Source organism: Idiotropiscis lumnitzeri, chromosome 1, assembly GCF_059441095.1.
Source record: "Idiotropiscis lumnitzeri isolate Australia: NSW breed Sydney's pygmy pipehorse chromosome 1, RoL_Ilum_1.0, whole genome shotgun sequence".
Classification (NCBI taxonomy): domain Eukaryota; kingdom Metazoa; phylum Chordata; class Actinopteri; order Syngnathiformes; family Syngnathidae; genus Idiotropiscis; species Idiotropiscis lumnitzeri.
In genome coordinates, this window is record NC_142391.1 from 18,087,535 (window position 1) to 18,100,966 (window position 13,432).

At 40.8% G+C, this 13,432-nt stretch overlaps 1 protein-coding gene across 7 annotated transcripts in view; it reads right to left on the reverse strand.

Annotated features, from left to right (window-relative positions):
* Positions 1-13,432, reverse strand: part of ralgapa1 (Ral GTPase activating protein catalytic subunit alpha 1) — a 73,010-nt gene that overhangs the window by 34,306 nt on the left and 25,272 nt on the right. For all 7 annotated transcript variants that reach the window (XM_088298407.1, XM_088298324.1, XM_088298577.1 and 4 more), the window contains 17 exons: positions 12,288-12,412; positions 11,936-12,170; positions 10,963-11,130; positions 10,609-10,779; positions 10,309-10,502; positions 10,134-10,232; positions 9,794-9,949; positions 8,530-8,658; positions 7,969-8,094; positions 7,459-7,517; positions 7,118-7,226; positions 5,492-5,602; positions 5,328-5,396; positions 5,105-5,242; positions 4,852-5,035; positions 945-1,063; positions 64-183 (listed from right to left, as the gene is read on the reverse strand). In XM_088298407.1, coding sequence (XP_088154533.1) covers positions 64-183; positions 945-1,063; positions 4,852-5,035; positions 5,105-5,242; positions 5,328-5,396; positions 5,492-5,602; positions 7,118-7,226; positions 7,459-7,517; positions 7,969-8,094; positions 8,530-8,658; positions 9,794-9,949; positions 10,134-10,232; positions 10,309-10,502; positions 10,609-10,779; positions 10,963-11,130; positions 11,936-12,170; positions 12,288-12,412 — 2,312 coding nt within the window. The remainder of the gene's footprint in view (positions 1-63; positions 184-944; positions 1,064-4,851; positions 5,036-5,104; positions 5,243-5,327; positions 5,397-5,491; positions 5,603-7,117; positions 7,227-7,458; positions 7,518-7,968; positions 8,095-8,529; positions 8,659-9,793; positions 9,950-10,133; positions 10,233-10,308; positions 10,503-10,608; positions 10,780-10,962; positions 11,131-11,935; positions 12,171-12,287; positions 12,413-13,432) is intronic.

Sequence of the window (13,432 nt, forward strand, 5' to 3'; positions counted from 1 at the left end):
GAACTTTACGAGGAGTGCTGTGTGAGTAGATTTGGCATCAAGAAATTCATTTGAAAAAATTACCTGAAGCACTGAGAGCAGTGTAGAGCCATTTAATGACAGGAACTGTAGATTTGGTGAGTGGAAGAGTTCGGGTCCAAGATCTAGACTTTCGCAGTATGGGTTGTCCTGGTTCTCACAAACCTACAAATGAAAAATACAAATAGTACGCCACAAAATACATACATAAATAATCAGTAACTCATTTCCATCCATCCAGTTTCTATACAACTCATACTCTCAAGGGTTGCAGATGCGCCGGAGACTATCGCAGCTGACTATGGGCGCCCTACTAATTTACACAGTTTCAGTAGAGTACAAACACATGCAATTGTCACATACAAGTGACTTAATCACCTAGCACAAGGGCTGGCAAGATGGCAAATGAAACATGGCAGCCATTCCAGCTCTCTAACCTTTTTTTCTCATTTAGAGTTGTAGGTGAGTCTAGGACCACCTGAGCAAATATTTTTTCAGCTTGGAAGTAAAAACCTCCGGTCAAGAGTTTCCAACATGTCAATAAATCCCTGTTTCTGTAACGTATAAATTTGTTCAGACCGATTGCCTCTAGCAACTAAATCAGTAGGTTGGGAAGACTGACTGTGCTTTTGAAAATTGCTCCACTGTATGCAGCCATATTGTTAGTGCAACGGTGCAGGGCAGCTAGGTACACCCTTTAAACTACTTCAATCGAAAAAAAATATGAATAAATAATTCTGGCAAATACTGTGAATTGAGAATATCGATGAATGTCCCAGCACGATCCAACACTCAATGTGCTGCAATTTGAAAATATTGAACTTTTTGAAGCGGCCCTGTCAGTCATGGAGTCATCACGACTTTTCCCCGCCTTTCTCATTGTGGAAAATAATGTCGGGAATGAAATCCTAGCTGGTTAACTGTACCTGGCTGGAGAGAGTAGCAGGCCCTCCAGACATTGGGTAATGCCCAAGATGGTTGACAAGGTGGGTGATAACAGTTCTGGCTGCAATGGAAACCAGACCCTGTTGGATACGACTACGGACTATGGAGAGAGGACAAAAACAGAAAAACGAAACGTAAGACAAGTAAGGATCAGACCTGAAGGTGTGTGAAGGATTTGAAAAAAGTTAACATTGTTTTTTTTTTTTTTTTAATTTTTGGTGTTGACTGACAGAACGCTGTGCTTCATAAACAACAAATCATAACACACAATATGCCAAAAAAACAAAATAAATCATTGTTTTGTGTACATCATAAAAATAAGCAAAAGGAAGTAAAGCAAAACCAAGAAAGGGGTGCAGATGCGGAACGGATCAATACATAGTCTGCCCCATGCCGATAAGAAGCCAATGCCATCACACCGTGTGCTGCCAGAGTATCTTGCCTAATTAACATAATTACAAACTCATGCACGCAGGCACGCGCACACACAGAGTGTGGCACATTTACATTCACACAAGGTCCTATTTCCGCCCTGTTGACCACCAGAGGCGGTGCTGAAAGGACCGAATGTTCCCATCACACATGCAGCTTTGAAAATGCATACAGAAAATGGCACCTGGATAACCTGGAACGAGTTATGGTGTTACCCGAAGTTCTCATACCACTGGATACTACTACACTGAAGGAAAAAGGAATTGTCTTGTCGACATTATCGCACTATTGATGGGAGTCATGTGACGTGGTTGGAGCAGCGAGGTTTCGCCCTCAAAAGATTAAAAGTGTTTTGGTTTGTTTGTGATAAGTCCATTGGCCAACAGAACATTTTAATCAGAGATGGTTGCGACAGGCTTTATGTGTCCCAGAAAGTATTTTGACGATTTTCTTTTCTAGCACATCACGTCTTTGAGATTATTTTCTTATTTTTTTTCAGAGCTTCTGAAACAAGGCAGCAGCTTGAGAGTTTTAATATGAGTATAGTCCCCAAAGTAGACAGAGGGGATCCTCCTGTTAAACAATCCAGTATGGGAATTGTAGTTCACATACTTTTTGCCGCCTCAAAGCAACAACACGCGGCGCCAGTCAGTTTTCCACACTTACAATATATACTGTATTTTGTAGATTTTTTACGACTCTTATTGTGTCTTGGGTACAATTGTCACATTATGATCAAACACATATTTTATTCCCAAGGGCTTAACAAATTCATATTAAATCAGCCTATACGTCTTGCACAAGATGTACTTCCATTAGGAGATGGTGGGGACAGGAAAGATCTCTTGAGTCCTTAAAGCCTAGCACATTTTTTTCCAGCTTCTACAATGTGATGTCCACCGATCTTCAGAGGCTTCTCTGGAAGGTTTGTGTCTGGGATTACACGTGACTACGCTAATATAAGTTATTCAGTGCTTTCAGCACTGCCTCTAGAAGTCAGTAGAGAAATCACTTAAATAGAATCTGTTAGGCAAAGTGAAGTAGGCTACAAAATCTCAACAGCAAATGCATCATGACACCATCCAAAGAAATTCCAGAAAAAAATTGATCGAAAACAATCCGTCTGAAAAAGTTTACAAAGCCATTTCCCAAGGCTGTGGGGCTCCAGCGAACATCAGTCAGAGCCATTACTCGCAAATGGAGAAAACTGGAAACAGTGGCAAACCTTCCCAGGAGTGGTCGACCAACGGAGATTACTTTAAGAGTGGGACGACGATTCATCCAGTAGGTCAAAAAACAACCTAGATAACCATCCAAAGAATTGGAAGCCTCGCTGGCCTCAGTTAAAGACAGTGTTCACGACTCCACTACAAGAAAGACGATGGTCAAAAAAGGCATCCACGGGAGGGTTCCCAGGCAAAAACCACTGCTGCTACAAAAGGACACAAAGCTTCGTCTCACGTTCGCAAAAAAGCATCTAAATGATCCTCGAGACTTTTGGAAAAATATTCTGCTGACTGTTGAGACAAAAATGTAACTTTTGGGAGAGTGTGAAGCCCATTGCATCTGGCGTAAAAATGGCCCAGCATCTGATAAAACCAAGCTGACGCCAACAGTAAAGCTTGGTCGTGGCAGTGTGAAGGTCTGAGGCTGCTCTGCTTCTTCAGCACCAGGAAAACTTGCTGTGATTGTCGGAAAAATTATTATGCTGTTTACATGAAGATCCTGAAGGAGAACGTCCGGTCATCAGTTTGTGCCTTCAAACTTCAGCGCTCTTGGATCATGCACACAGAACAACGAGATGAAATAGCCAACAAGTCCAACCCAGATAGGCTCAACAAGAACAAAATTGATGTTTTAAAGTCCAGATTTAAATCCAATTGAGATGCTGTGGTGTGATATTCAACGGGCAGTTCATGCTAGAAAACCTGCAAATGTAGCCGTGTTGAAACTATTCTGCAAAGAAGAGTGCTCCAAAATCCCTTCACAGCCGCGTGAAAGGATTATCACCAATTATTGCAAACGTTTGACTTCAGTTATTGCTGCCAAAGGTGGCAGAACTTGCTATTATGTTGAGGGGGCAATTACTTTTTCACATAGAGCCAGATAGGTTTCTATTGTTTTCCTCCCTTGGTAAATAAAATCATCATTTAGAAAGTGCATCCTATTTATCAGGGGTCCTCAATCCTGTTCCTCGAGCCCGGTATCCTGCAGGTTTTCCAATTCTCCCAGCTGCAACGCAGCTGATTCAAATGATCAGATAATCAGCAAGGTCTACAAAAGTTAGATGACGATCGTTCAGGTGTGTTGCAGCAGGGAAAGATGGAAAACGGGCAGAACACCGGCCCTCGAGGAACAGGATTGAAGACCCCTGCTATATATCCTTGGTTTGTCTCAGTGTGATATTAAAATTGGTTTGACCAAATGAAACCTTTGTGAGTGATAAACATGCAAAAAACAAAGAAATCAGCAAGGGGTCAAACTCTTTTTCACAGCACTGTATGTATTGACCAGATATTAGCTGGGTTTACATGGAATCATGTATTCCGATTAGAATCAATCCAAAAGACCAAACGGAATGAAAATGCTCCATATAAACAGCTCAATTTGGATTCACAAGGCTGATATATTCCTTTTGCCAATCCAAAAAACACAAACTTACACAAGGGTAAAAACCAAATTAAAGTGAAGACAAAATAGTGGATGCATGTCACACGGGTTGCTGCAGTCATTAGAGTAGTTGCTTTGTCCTGGTGGACCACAGCAGGAGACCTTAGACACTTTTACCCAGACACACAAACATGTCCGCAAGCACCCCTTCAATCTTTCATAATAGGCACTGCCATGGTGACAGTGGGTCAAATTGTCCAAGCTGTGTGAGTCAGCACATCACTTCAACACACAGACAAAATGAAACCATGTTCCTGATCCTATTGTGGAGGTTTGTGTCATTTGAAATATAAAGCAAGAGACATGATTACTGTAAAAAAAAAATGGCCGGAAACACACATGTAGAGGGCATTGATTAAAGGGGAAGTCAGCCCAAGATGAATAAACTTAAAAATATTTCATATTAGCATATTTACCAAACAATGTTTTATTAAACTTCGCACTAACAAGTATTTATCCTAAAAATGCATTTAAAGACATGGCATTTACTCATCTATAGAGGGTGCCATTTTTGTTTTCGTGTTTGCAAAGTCGCAGGATTATGAACATATGTCTGCCACGCTTATTCCGCCTCGCCCCCTGTTCTCAACAAGAACCAGAGGCATTGTGAAAAGCATTTGTGTGTATGTATATATATATATATATATACATAATGAGGAATTACGTTGGTTCGTGCAGAAGGTCTCAACAACGAGACACTTTGGCATCAGCAAGGAGCAGGAAATCAACTCATGGACAGCAAAGACAAAACATGGACATCCAACTGAAAAACAGGTTGTAAAATACCTTCAGTGACAGGCTGGAGTTTGCTGGAGCGCTCAGACTCTGGACTATGCAGCGGTTCAGGTTCTCTTAGACTCTCTAATGGCAAAAACGGATCGTAGTCTGAACTTGACAGATCTGCCAGCTGCAATGGGTAATACTTGGGGGTGCTGAAAGACTGGGCTCCATACACACAGCCATGCAAAACCTGGAGAGGATTTTAAGAAAAAAAAAATGCATAACTGACTTTGGTAACATGACATAGCCAAAAACATACCTTATAAATGCAGCTGAGCAGGGTCTTCGGCGGCTGGTCCTTATCTGGGGGGCTACGCGTTTGAACAGGTTGAAGTAGTGTCTTTGGAGGGAGAGCCATCACCCAGTCCAACAGACACAACAGGAGGGACACAACCAGCTGCAGCACACATGCTCATAAGGTTAAGAACTGTAAATTGTACACTGTTGGTGTGTGTGTGTTTGCGTCTGTGTGTTCATGTTACCCTCTTATCCAGCTCATGGGGCGAAGACTCAGTAGTCGGAAGCAAGTGCGTTATCGTGGCAATCAAAATCTAGGACGGAACAAAATCAGAGCAATTTGGATTCCATGCAGATAGAGGAACAAATTGCATTTAGAGATTTGCATTGTAAATGATAAACAATTCACCTCCACTATCTTCTTTGGCGTGTCAATGGGAAATTTCTGAAGATGATCCACGTAACTGATCAAAAGGTGAAGAATGTCGGATGCCACGAGTGCAACATTCTTATTTGGATACTGGGAAAACATGTAGGTTCATGTCATCATAATTATCTAATTACTCAATTCATGATTAAATTATGTATTCAAATCAGTCAGTGAGACAAGACTTGAAATTAAGAATAGGAATCAGGTCAACAGTGCTGAAGTAAAAAATACTGTGATGAAAACTTCTATTAGTGACAAGGAAGAGATATGACATAGAAGCTCTAAACAGGATTATCATTCGCGAAAGAAAAATCCCTCCAGATCAAAGGATGTACTCGGATGAGAAATAAAGCAAGTGGCACTGCATGGAAAAATGACAATACCTCAAGGTTTGTGTGTATGCGTGGGTGTGTGTGATAGTGTGTGCATGTGACAAAGCCCATGGCCGGGCCGACTGGCTGATGGTGGGAAGGCAAAAGTAGACAAGATGTGTGTGTGAGATAGACTAAGTGTGTTTGTAACAGAGCTTGCAGCATGCCCCCTGGATGGGCCTTCTATCTGAAGGAGTACCAAACATATTGACAGTCCAGGGTTTGCTCCCAGGAGTAAGTGAATGCAAGTGTGTTCAGCAGCACTGGCTCGCGTATACTATTGGCTGCCGATACACAAGCTAGGGATTCCAAGGTGGAAAAGGTATGTGTGTGTGTCTGTGTGTTGGAGTCCACTTGGCTATGGATGACAGGGTGCGATTTGGACAGTGTCTCTCTGATGCACAGGCTTCCCAGTCTGGTGACCTGAAACAGACTAGTCTCAGATGGTCTAGTCTCTACAGAGCAACTGAGGCAGGTTCACCAACCAACACCAAAAATCTTGTCCAGAAACATTTCCCATCATACCTTGGCTCCACGCAGCTTGCCATGTTAAATCCACAGACAACCCAGCTGTTCAACGTGCAGCCAGAGCTTTGGTGCAATTCAATGACCTTCACTTTGATTTTCATACATTACAATATGCAGCCCATTTGCACACTTTAAATCCAATTACTTGAACATTAAAAAAAAAAACACCGCTAGTGCAATATGGCTTCACATATCATTTCACAAAAACGTACTATTTCAAGACAAATCATTTCGATTTCATAAACAAATCAAAAATTACACTGTGCAGCATTGGGGTTCATTTCTCTCCACAAGATCAAAATGGGTGGTGCAGTGCAGTTGTATATCTCCAGAACCTCAGCCATGGGACCCACTAAATGGCCCAATTATTAGCATTTTATAGCGTTTTCAACAGTACTAATAAAATGACAATGTTACGCCATTGTATTACACTGTAATACATCAAATTTCCCCATTGTGGGACTAATAAAGGACATCTTATCTTATCTTATCCATATTCATGAATTTACGAAAGACATGAGCCTTTATGGAGTAATTAAGTGCACCATGCCTTAATAGAATGAAGCAGAATAGACATAATATCGACGAGGCTTCGATTTTTAGTGTCAAAGTTGGCCTGCCATCATGTAGTTCCACTAGATGGCTTGAATTTTACTGACCACATTTGTACTTGGTGGTTAAAGAAAAAAGGCAAATTACGACTGACCTTTAAAGTAACACAGACGACGTTAAGAGCATCATTAATTTGTGGATGTTGAGTTCCATGAGCCAGCTCCTCAGATAGCCAGATCCCCAGACAGCACAAAGCTACACACCTAATAGATGTAAAGAAAACAGACTGGTTCCATCTTAACATTCAGAACCAGAACATATCTGCCAATATATGTGTGAGACGACAAAATGTGATTCAATTTCAACTTTTTTAAACTATAGAAATGAATGTATTTTTGATGTGTTTTAGAAAAACACCTTGGTTTGTTTTTTTCAGGTCCTGCTAACACCCAATTACCATTGGAAAGTGCATGCAACGTGCACGTGTGTATCTACCTAGCCGGAGCAGACGGTTCGTCCCTGGCAGAGGTCAGTATAGTTTTAATAATGTGTTCCTGAAAAACAAAGCATGAGAGAAACACGTTATTAGTCAGGCTCAGACGATGTCTCAAAGTACCACGGCAAATTAAAAAAACAGCTTTCAAGAAGATCTTCATGACATATTAATATTACATACACAAACACTTCTTGTCCCTCTGAGTTAATGGCTGCTTTGTGATTCAAAACATTTCTACCGAGTCCGGAAGCAAGCCTCAGATGCTGCCATGCATGACAATACCTATTTCCACAGAAACAATAACATCATTTACTGCCATGGGGGGTTTTAACTGTAACCAAAACGACTATTAATCTATTTGCGTGACAGCAGCGGAGAGAGGGCTAACTTTGTGGAAGGTTTGCACTGACCTTGACTGACTTCAAAGTTATGTTTCTGCTTAGTTTTGTTCTGATAATTCTACTTTGTTGACCACCATTGAGGGCATCGCTGATGACCTCTTGGTTTACCTTGACATCAGGGAACTTTGTAAGCGCCACCTCAACAGTGGTGGGGTGAAGGGCGGGAAGCTCCCCATAGAAGTTTGGAAAGCACACAAGGGATCCAAGAAGGATCTGGGCTTCTACTCTTGGAGCCTAGAAAGGAGGAAGACAAATTCTGCATGGATTATATCATCACCATCAGACGTAAACCTCCTACATGTAATTTTTGTCAATGTTGTTTCTGTACGATCCACATTGGTCCGTTATTTTTACAAATCATTGAACAATCAAAAAGTGTTGAAAATGACTTTTTGTCTTTGACAATGGAATGTTAATTGCTCAATGAACATGCCATTTTATTGGTTGCTTGAAAAGTGATGGTTTTGGAGATGCGAGGAATCTGCCCAACATCAGCAAGAATACTGAAGTAGGTGCTGTGAAATATAAAATATAAATGACACTGTGAGATTGTTTCTCTTGGTATGGGTGATGTTGGGTGCAAATGCAGACACCTTGTTACGATACTTCCCATGTACAACACTAGCTTATCAAACTGTATTGTGTGTAAGTGAGTTTCAGTCTTATTACATTTAATGATGAGCAAGAGGTGACTCTAGAAGCTGCAATGATGAAGTCGAGAATCAACATGGTGGCTCCAGGTAGGCCAATACTGAAGAACCTGGGACTGCAGTGCTTGATGATGGTATTCACAATGTCCTAAGTTGAGATAAAAAAATCACATGGATAGAGCTGGAGTCACATCATATTCCCAATCTTGTCTTGAAATTATTTTCCAGGACTTTCTTTCATCTGCCACACCACAAGACAAGTTATCACAACAATCTCTTTATGACAAAGTATGTACAAAGTTGTATTATATTGCATTTTACCAGATTGCTACCAAATAACGTACAAAATTGGCGACGACAAAACAAAACAAAAAAAAACTAATGTCTCGCGCACAGCTGCAAATTATTTTTGCAAAATAATGGAATACAGTTGGTTGATTAATGAGCTGCTCATGGGTTGGAGAGAGGTCACAACAGACGCTGGCACCCTTGACACTGCCGCAGCCAGGTTGACAAGCCCAGGGGTGAAACAACAGCTAACAATGGCATGAAAGGTCGGTAAAGTTCTCCTCTATGTGCGCATTTACAGTATTTTAACAGAGCTGAATTCCCAATTAAGTTTTTTTTCTCATTCACATAAGTTTTGTTTCTGCCCACTGCAGCGCTACTGAAACTAGGGATTTATTTCATCTCAGAGCGCACAGCTAAAAGTGACAACACGCTCACAACAGCTCTCAGTCACTCAACAGAGGAGACAGAGAGGGGGAGAAAAAACGTACACTCAATATACAGCGCTACAGCAACACTCTGGAACTTTAAGTTGCTAGTTTTGTCACTTCTTTGGGGAAAATAAATCTTTGAGTCTGAAATGTCAGTAAAAAAGCAGCAAAAAAGTCATTGGGCAGCAGGAGTATTGTAAGGGAATATGCAATTTGATTGGTTGGTAGCATCACGTTGGGCGCTGTGCCAGCTAGAAGCAGAGGTGAAGCAGAAAAGTGCTGGAGCTCAATGTTGCTCATTGAAGGCAGCTAAAACAGACATACGTGTCTGTTTAAACCGTTTGCATTCACCCACAAGGCAGAGATGAGCAGAGGGAAAATATATTTTCCAGGAAAACTCAAGCTTTTCCAGGATATGTAATTTTTTTCACTTTTTTTTTTTTATAGATCTTCCACAATATATATATATATATATACATATATATATATATAATATGCTGCTTCTGCAGGTCGTTAATCCAAAAAGTTTGTTTCAAATGGGGCCAATTAACATGTTTAAGGTACCTGGTCTTGGTGCAGCAGTCCTTGGTGCATGATGTTGTAGAAGTGAGCCACAAAGTCTGTGTTTGGGGACACATCTTGCCGTCTCTTCATAATCCTGCAGATCAGTTTATAGGCATGAAGCTTGCCCTGTTTGTAACGCTCAGTCAGCATGGTGGCCTGGGTGAAAAGGCACAAAGATGTGTGCAAAATGAAGGTCGAAAAAAGGGGAACAGGCATGACCTACAAGCGAACATGACCAGATTAAGCTGAAATGTCTATTTGGCCGGTAATTAGATTTGATAAACTATACACAACTGGTTGTTGGAGCGAATATTAAGGGCGACTTTTTAAACCTACTCACCTTAAAGAGCCACGGTGTGAGGATTCTAAGAGGCGGGATCAGAACAGGAGGTGGGGGAGATGACTGGTTGTCATGAGAAATGCCCAAATTATCTCTGATCTGAAAATAATTAAAACCTAAATTAATAGTCAAGCCATTTCAAGGTGTCAAATGACTTTAGTGTCTCTTTCCATACTTTCGCAAGGTTTTGCCACAGTTCACACAGGTAGTCAAACACCTGAGCGTGGATTTCTGGGTCTTTGATGCTATTCACATCTCCCAAGATACCCAGCATTCTCCGCCACATTACTGTTGCAACATCTGCATGCCATCCAGTGAGGGAGCCACCTGCCATTACGCTACAGTCCTCACCAGGGAACTCAGTGGTTTCTACGAATGTGATCAACATGCCCCTCAATCGTCAATTGGACTTTAACTTGGCAAAATAAAGTAGAACAATAAATACATTTCCTAACAAGTGTGTTAGTATTATTACCAAGATCATCAGGTGTCTGCAGCACTGAGTTGTGGAGTTTTTGATCCAGCTGCAAGTGTGTGTGTGAATGAGAGTGTGTGCGAGCAATGTGCTCTGCTGTCAGTGTCGCTGGGGAAGGTGTCTGGGAACGAGAACCCCCGAGAGAATGCATGGGAGATGCACTCTCAGAACCTTGACATAAAAAAATAAAAATAAACAAACAAACAAAGAACACACGCGTTAGTTCAGAAGCAATGGGCTGAAATTGTGGCATAAAGAATACAAAATTCTTGCGATGTAAAATAATAAAAGAGTTCGGATAGAAACGCCAAATACATCGATTTTAAAGGAATCGCCATAATTAAATGCACAAACCAGTGACAGTGACTGTATGGCTAAGGCTACTGGTCTCAGAGTCAATATGAAGAGTCGTCAAACTTGCTACTTCATGTTCATCACACGCAACACCACCGCCCAGACTGTCCTGGTCCAATGAGCTTCCTCGATCACCACCGCCACAGGGTTCGGAATTGAATGCAAAATCTAGACAGGGGCAAAGTGGAGCGTAAGCATTTTTCTAGCTAAGAAACAACTGATGTCATGTAATGTCCCACAGACAGGAAAAGTCAGGAGCACAGAAGTCGTCTTACCATCTTAAAAAAGTAGTATACATTAATATGCCAAAGAATGGTAGATTATTGTTTACACATATTAAACTAACATCTTGGGTCAAAACTCAAAAGAAATTTTGGTTGATAAAAAAATGAAAATAGCATAAATCCGGCAAAACTATTGGATATTGCGAGTGACGTGAGTTGGATAGGACTTTTGCATTGATGTTCTTGTGTTCTTTATATTAATTCCCTATTAACATATAGAAATTATGTAAAAGTCAAGCGATTAAATGTTTTAACTAATTAATCACAAAATAATTTCATCATTAATCATGATTACCTATACAGTACATTTAGTTCTGCCAACAAGCACCACACTCCAGCAGTGTTGGTTTGCAAGGCGCAGTGGCAACTAAGCAGGGTGTTTTGTTCTGAGAAGTGCTAAAGATGTACAGCTAATATGGTGCAGTATTTGAATTTGGCTTTGCAAAGTATGCAAATTATTTTTCAAGTAAATACAATTTAGTTAACTTCGTTAATTTTTTTTAAACCGTGTTAGAAATGTTTAAATGAATCTCCAGAGCACAACACCATTCTTGTTAATACCTAGCAAGTACAGACATCTTGAAGCTGCAATTTTGAGGCAACAACTTTTGAGGCTGCTTTACAACAGCAAATTCATTTTTCAAATATCGGCAGAGGTAAAAAGCAGGCGAAAAATACATTTCACTCACTGTCAAACTTGCAAGTTGGGTATTGGAAAGCATTAAATGAGTCAGATTGGCTGTCAGAACTGACAACGTCTGAGCCACTGGCACTGGCAGGAGACGTCCACTCTGAAGGAACCCCTGAATCATCAATTGGTCTGAGGTCATCTGGGGGTCGAGACCCAGGACTCTGGCTAGCCTCTAGTAGCTCCGGCAGGTCCTGTGGAACTTCTAAACTACATGGGCTGCTGCCACGGCGCTCCTATCAATAGAGAGAAAAGAGTCAATTTAAGCAAATGAACTTTTCATGGGAAAAAAAGTTTTAACATTGAATAAAAACAAAAATGTGATATTTATGTGTGCGCTTTTCTGTACTGACCACTGTTCCTTTTGCTCTAAGTCTTTCCTGGATGAACTCATCCATGAGATCAGAGAAATTAGGATTGCTGTTTCCAACATCAGTGGAGACTGGACGTGCTTTCTGTAGCACCTCCTCTTTGTTGGCTACACACAAATAGAGAGATGGAAATTTAACTAAGGCATGGAGGCATGATTATCTAGAACTCATTATGTTCAGTTAACGTTGACATTGAGTAAACAATGATTAAGGTAATTATAATTATTATGTGCTAATTATATTGACTATCACAGTAATAGAAGTATGCCCGCATATCTGGTGTGTTGTGGAGGGAAAAAAATGCTGTTGTTACAGAGATTACACTTGAATAAAAATGTCAGTGTGACCTGAATGTATATGTATGGCAAGCACTCAAGTAAGTGAATTACCAACTGTTTAAAAAAAGCCACAACACAACAGGCAAAACCACCAGAAAAGCAATGCAGTTAAAACACCATGCACGGAGAGCAAGGTTACATTGTGAGGCGACAAAAAAAACAAAAACAGCAGCATACTGTAAAGTTTGGTTTTGCTACCAGATGTAATGATGAATACATAGTTTCTGAGGCAAATCCATACAGAAAATGTGGTCATATGAAAATACAAATGGTCACACTATCAAGCCATTAATCCACCGCAAAATAATTGTAGTAGATAATGTAAATGCTCTGCGGGCAGCACTAAAGAACGGAGTGGGCAGTATGTGGCCCCAAGGCCATACTTTGCTCACTACCAAACCCTTTGATCACGAGCCATGCAATCAGGTACACATGCGGTTTATCATGTCACTGTGTGAAATTAAAATCTCTCTATGTAGGCGCAGAGTTGTCAAATCCAGGTCCGGAAAGTAAAACCTGTGCCATAGTTTGGCTTCTAATTCAACCGTCAGGTAAACAAGCTCCGTCAGAGGAAATTACATTCGCCAGCAAAACAAACGTCCTTATGGTTTAGTTGTTTAAATAATTGTGAGAATAAATAGTTGTCATATGGTTCGTGTCTCCCCTCTTCAAGAGAGATTTTTTGTGGGCTTTTTGAAAGCCATTCATCACGGCCAATTGTTTGGTCACATGTTGTTCATCCCAAAGTGCTTGATGGGATTGAGGTATGTGATCTTCCATACATAAGTC